Genomic DNA, 4,835 nt, shown 5'->3' with positions numbered 1-4,835 from the left:
ACCCGGGGCCACCACTCCGGGCAAGTCGGTCCCGGTGCCGGCGACCTGTTGGCAGCCGCTGCTGCTGCCCGCCGGGGAACGGCGCGGCCGCCCCTCCGCGCTCTTCGGCCGCGCAACCGGCAGCGACCCCAGCCCCAAGGCCCCCCTCCCCAGTCCCGTCCCCTAAATCCTCCCCCCTCTTCTTCCTCCTCCTCCCCACAGCCGTGAGCGTTTGGCCCCGGCCCCGCGGGGGAGGCGAAGAACGCGCGTCCCGCTCCCGTGCTGGTCGGTTGTTTTTAACGCCAATTTTATTCTACAAATAATAAGTGGTGCACCTTTCATGAGCTATCCCAATAAAACAATAATCCCATAGGAATTACACTAAGAAAAAAAAAAAATCACATTTAAGGAGAAATGCAACATTCGACCAAATGTTCAATACTATGTTGTTGCAAAAGGACGGATGTTCTCTAAAATCCCAGTGTGCATTACACCATAATATACAGGATTACAAACAAAATTACAGTACAGATTGATTCCAGTTGAACCAGCATTACATTTCAAACAGCACTTATTCTGGACTGCATTGTACATGCAATAGCTATTGTTCTAATTACGGATTAAATGGTTTGAATTTGTTTCAAGCTACCGTACTAATCGACTACAATAGGTATATAGCCCAACTTCAACAACCTGATTAGTTTTAGGTTCCAATTTATAAGATGAATATATGACAACCACGGATCGTGTGAATATGTATAAAATCATGCATTTATATCGTCCGGAAACATTAACATCTTCAAGTTCTCTTCAGAAAAAAAAAAAAAAAAAAAAAAAAAAAAGGAAGAATGAAAAAAAAAAGAAAAAAACACCACGGAATGCAGAGGGGTTCAAAGACTGAAAAGAAACAGTGCAAATTGTACGTGATAGTCAAGCAGCTTTTGATTTAAAAAGGGTGTTGGCATTTGCTCATAATATTTATATACAAGTTTGTGCAAGTCATGTGTTGAATTGATATGTTTTAATAGAAAATAAGTCTCTCGTTCTTATATCTTCTCAAGAGCTAGGGATCTGGTTCTTATTGTCAGGGGAAAAGGAACAAAAAAAAAAAAAAGAAAAGAAACAAAAAAAAGGAAAAAAAGACTTTCATGGGAAAGAAATTGCCCGGATTGCGCTTATTTTGTTTTTCTTTAACTATTCGAAAGGAAAGAAGTGCTAAGGCAACATAACTTCTCTAAGCACTTTTCTGCTGGTTTAAATTAGTTAAATTATTTTGTATAAATTAGATATAATTCTACCTTTCCAGTATGTATAAAAATCGATGAAGCTGCATGGTTTAAAATAGGAAATTCACGTTATAAAAAGTCATTAAAAATTCTGTACAAAATCACAACAAAATAATTCGGCATGGGAAAGGTAACAAGTAGGAAAACGTTGGTTGAAAAATAGAGATCTCCTATATACTTCGTAATTGGCCCATCGCTAGGTTAAAAATTGCATAGATCCTAATTATTGCTTGCGGTTTCGGCGGCCCGGGCGGGTGGCGGGGGTCAGTCGTGGAAGATGGCGTTGAGCGGGGCGCTCAGGACCCGCTCGTGGGGCGGGTGGCCCTCGTAGGGCGCCCCCAGGCCGTCCAGGGGCAGCTCGCAGCGGGCGGCGGCGCCCGAGAAGACGGCGGCGGCGTGGCCGGGCGCGGCGGCCAGGGAGGCGGCGGGGTAGTGCATGGTGAAGGCGTAGCTCTTGTCGAAGTCGGCGGCGGGCTCGTGCTTGAAGGAGAAGTTGCCGTTGATGCTGAGGGGCGGGCTGAGCGGGCCGTCGAAGGCGGGGCTGGCGCCGTCGGGGAGGCCGCCCTCGAAGAAAGGCTCGAGCGCGGCGCCGTAGGCGTGCGGCGGCTTGAGGTGGAAGAGGTGGGAGCTGTCCATGGTGCCGTAGGGCGGGCTGGGCAGCCCCGGCGACTGGTACGGGTAGGGGGGGGCCGCGAAGGGCGCCCCGGCCGCCGGCATGTGCGGCGGCACGTCCGGGCTCTGCTCGGGCAGGAAAGTCCGCGGGTTGAGCTGCAGGCAGCCGGCCACCAGGTTGGTGGTGGGCTGCGACAGGCCCTTGCACAGGGTCTGCACGAAGGAGACGAGGTCCGGGCTCTTGCCGGAGCGCAGGATCTCGGAGAGCGCCCAGATGTAGTTCTTGGCCAGGCGCAGCGTCTCGATCTTGGAGAGCTTCTGCGTCTTGGAGTAGCAGGGCACCACCTTGCGCAGGTTGTCCAGGGCCGCGTTCAGCCCGTGCATGCGGTTGCGCTCCCGGGCGTTGGCCTTCATGCGCCGCAGCTTGAAGCGCTCCATGCGCGCCTTGGTCATCTTCTTCTTCTTGGGGCCCCGCCGCTTGGGCTTCTGCTCGTCGTCGTCGTCGTCCTCCTCCTCTTCCTCCTCCTCGTCCAGATCATCCTCCTCGTCCTCCTCCTCGCCGTTGCGCAGCGGGTCCTCCTCGGCCTCGGCGGGCAGCGCCTCCAGGTCCTCCTCCTTCTTGTCGGCCTCGTGCTCCTCGTCCTGCGAGCTCAGGCACTCGTCCGCCCAGCCCGGGGGGCCCTGCGCCGGGGGCTCGCCCATCAGCCCGCTCTCGCTGTACGACTTGGTCATGGCGAGCGCCTGCCTGCCGGGGGGACGGGGATGGGGACGGGGGGGACACAAGCGCCGTGTCAGCAGCGGGAAAGGCACCCGGGGGACGTGTGTCCCGGCACCGTTACACAACGCGCCGGGCGGTTTAAGCAGATTATGCTTTAGGGGGTGACACCGCCGGGCACCTGCCCTCCCTCCCCGCCCCGACGGCGCCCGCCGCCTCCCGCCGGGGCTCCCCCTGCCCGGCCACCGGCTCCCCCGCGGTAACAGGTGCGGGGCCGGCCCCGCTCCCCGCTCCCCGTTCCTTGGGCGGAACAATGCGGGGCGGCAGCGGGATGGACGGGGCACCCGCGCGCCCTGTCCGGCGACAAAGCCCCCCTCCCGGCCGGCCGCCCCGACGCCGCGGAGCGCTGCCCCCCGTTACCTCCGCTCCTCAGCCGATGCAGCGCGGCGCCGGTCGCATAACCCCGCCGCTGCCGGCGCCCGCTCCGTGCGAGGGCGCCGCGCGTGTTTCCGCGGGGCGCAGCGCCGGCCGCCCCGGTTATATAGCGGGGACGGCGCTGCGCGGCGGCGGCGGCGGTGGCGGCGGGCGGGGAGCGGAGCGGGGGGGGCCGGGGGCCGGGACCGCGCCGCTCGCCCCCGCCCCCCGCCGCGCCTCGCCCCGCCCCGCCCCGCCCCGCCGGGCGCCGCCATCTGCCACCGGGGCCATTGTTCCGCCCCCCCCCGGGTGGCCCCGGGGCTGCGGGAGGGGACCAGAGGGGACGGGAGGGGACGGGAGGGGACGAGGTGGTGGCACCGCGCACCGGGGCGCGGGGATGCGCGACGGCTCCGGGGCTCCCCGCCGCGCCCGCCCCGTCCGTCCCGCCGCGCCCCCCGCGCCCCCGGCCGGGGTTCCCCCGGCAGCCGGCGCTGCCTCCCCGGCTCGGCCGTCCCCGGCTCCGGGGCTCCGGTTCCCCACCTTCCCGTCCCTCCCCGGCTCCGGCCTCATGATTGCATCGCTCCAAGCGTCCCTTTTCTCCCCCGGACCCAGACTCCTCCTTCTCCATCTGGCTTCTCATTTGGCTTCTGCTTGTTTTGCTCCCGAATCTTTTTCCCTTTTTCTTTTTCCCTTTTCCCTTTTTCCCTTTTCTTTTTCCCCTTTCACTTTATCACCCTTTTTATTTTTCCGTTTTTCTCTTTCCCTTTCTTTTTCCTTCCTTTTCTTTTACTTTACCTTTTCACTTTTTCGTTTTTCCTTTTCTCTTTTTCGTTTCCTTTCACTTCCTTTAATTTTCCCCTTCCCCGTTTCCATTTTTTTTTCTGTTTTCTTTATTATTTCTCTATTTGTCTTTATTATTATTATTATTATTTCTCTTTTTTTTTTACTTCTTTTTTGTCTTCTTTTGCTTTGTCTTCCTGTTTTCTTTCCCTTTCATATTTCTATTTTTCCTGTCTTTTCCCTGTTCCTTTATTTTCTTTTCCGTTTTTCTTTTCCCCTTTTTCTTTCTCCTTTTCTGTCGCTCTTCCCCCGCCCCCCCGCGGCGCGACACGCGAGCCGCACGCGTCCCAACCGAGCTGCGCCCCCCCGGCCGCCCCCAGGGCTCTGCCCCCCTCGCCGGGGGCGCAGCCGGGGCCGGGCCCTGGCCCGGGGGGGGGACAGGGGGGGAAGAAGAGCCCTGGAAACGCCTTGCGGCTGTCCGGAGCGTCGGAGCCGCTCCCGAGGAAATCTCCTGGGTTTGCGGCATTATCTTAATTAAGATAATTGATTCATATTGCACCTGCGAGAGTGCGGGGAAAGGATGCGTCCCCAAATAGCTCAAAGCTATTGGAGAGGGGAAGCCGCGCTGTGATTTAGCGAGTGATTTACTGCCTGGGCGGCGCGGGCGGGCCGCGCTCTGCGCTCTCTCTCCCCAGCCAGGCACTGCCCGAATGATCCTAAAAGCAAACCCCAACCAACCCAAAAGTGCCGCCTCGCCTGACCCCGGCTCCGCACCGCACCTCGGAGCCGCGCTGGGAAAGGGCGAGCGCGGCATTGCCCTCCCGGGGGGCTGCCCCTCGCCCCTCTGCGGCCGGGAGCTGACCGGAGGGAGGGGAGGGAAGGGAGAGCAGGGCGTGAGGGAGGGCAGGGGGGCGAGGGAGGGCGCCCCGGAGCCGGGGGTGTCCGGGGGGTGCGCGGCTCGGGGCCGCGGAGCCGAGCTGGGTGCGCCCGCACCGCGCCAGCTGCTCCCGGGGAGACGCGCGGCGGTGCTGGAAACCGGTGGGAAATGA

General features: G+C 59.5%; 1 protein-coding gene across 1 annotated transcript; it reads right to left on the bottom strand.

Moving 5' to 3' along the window:
- Positions 1 to 262: 262 nt before the first annotated feature.
- Positions 263 to 3,077, bottom strand: NEUROD1 (neuronal differentiation 1). The gene is made up of 2 exons (XM_084524586.1): positions 3,013 to 3,077; positions 263 to 2,622 (listed from the first exon to the last, which is right to left on the bottom strand). The coding sequence occupies exon 2, from the start codon at positions 2,607 to 2,609 to the stop codon at positions 1,530 to 1,532; it is 1,080 nt and encodes a 359-aa protein (XP_084380712.1). The 5' UTR covers positions 2,610 to 2,622; positions 3,013 to 3,077; the 3' UTR covers positions 263 to 1,529.
- Positions 3,078 to 4,835: the final 1,758 nt, after the last annotated feature.

This window comes from Aythya ferina (genome assembly GCF_964211825.1).
Source record: "Aythya ferina genome assembly, chromosome: 6".
In the NCBI taxonomy this organism is placed as follows: domain Eukaryota; kingdom Metazoa; phylum Chordata; class Aves; order Anseriformes; family Anatidae; genus Aythya; species Aythya ferina.
The sequence above is the reverse complement of the archived record's forward strand: the minus strand, read 5'-3'. Positions and strand labels throughout refer to the sequence as shown.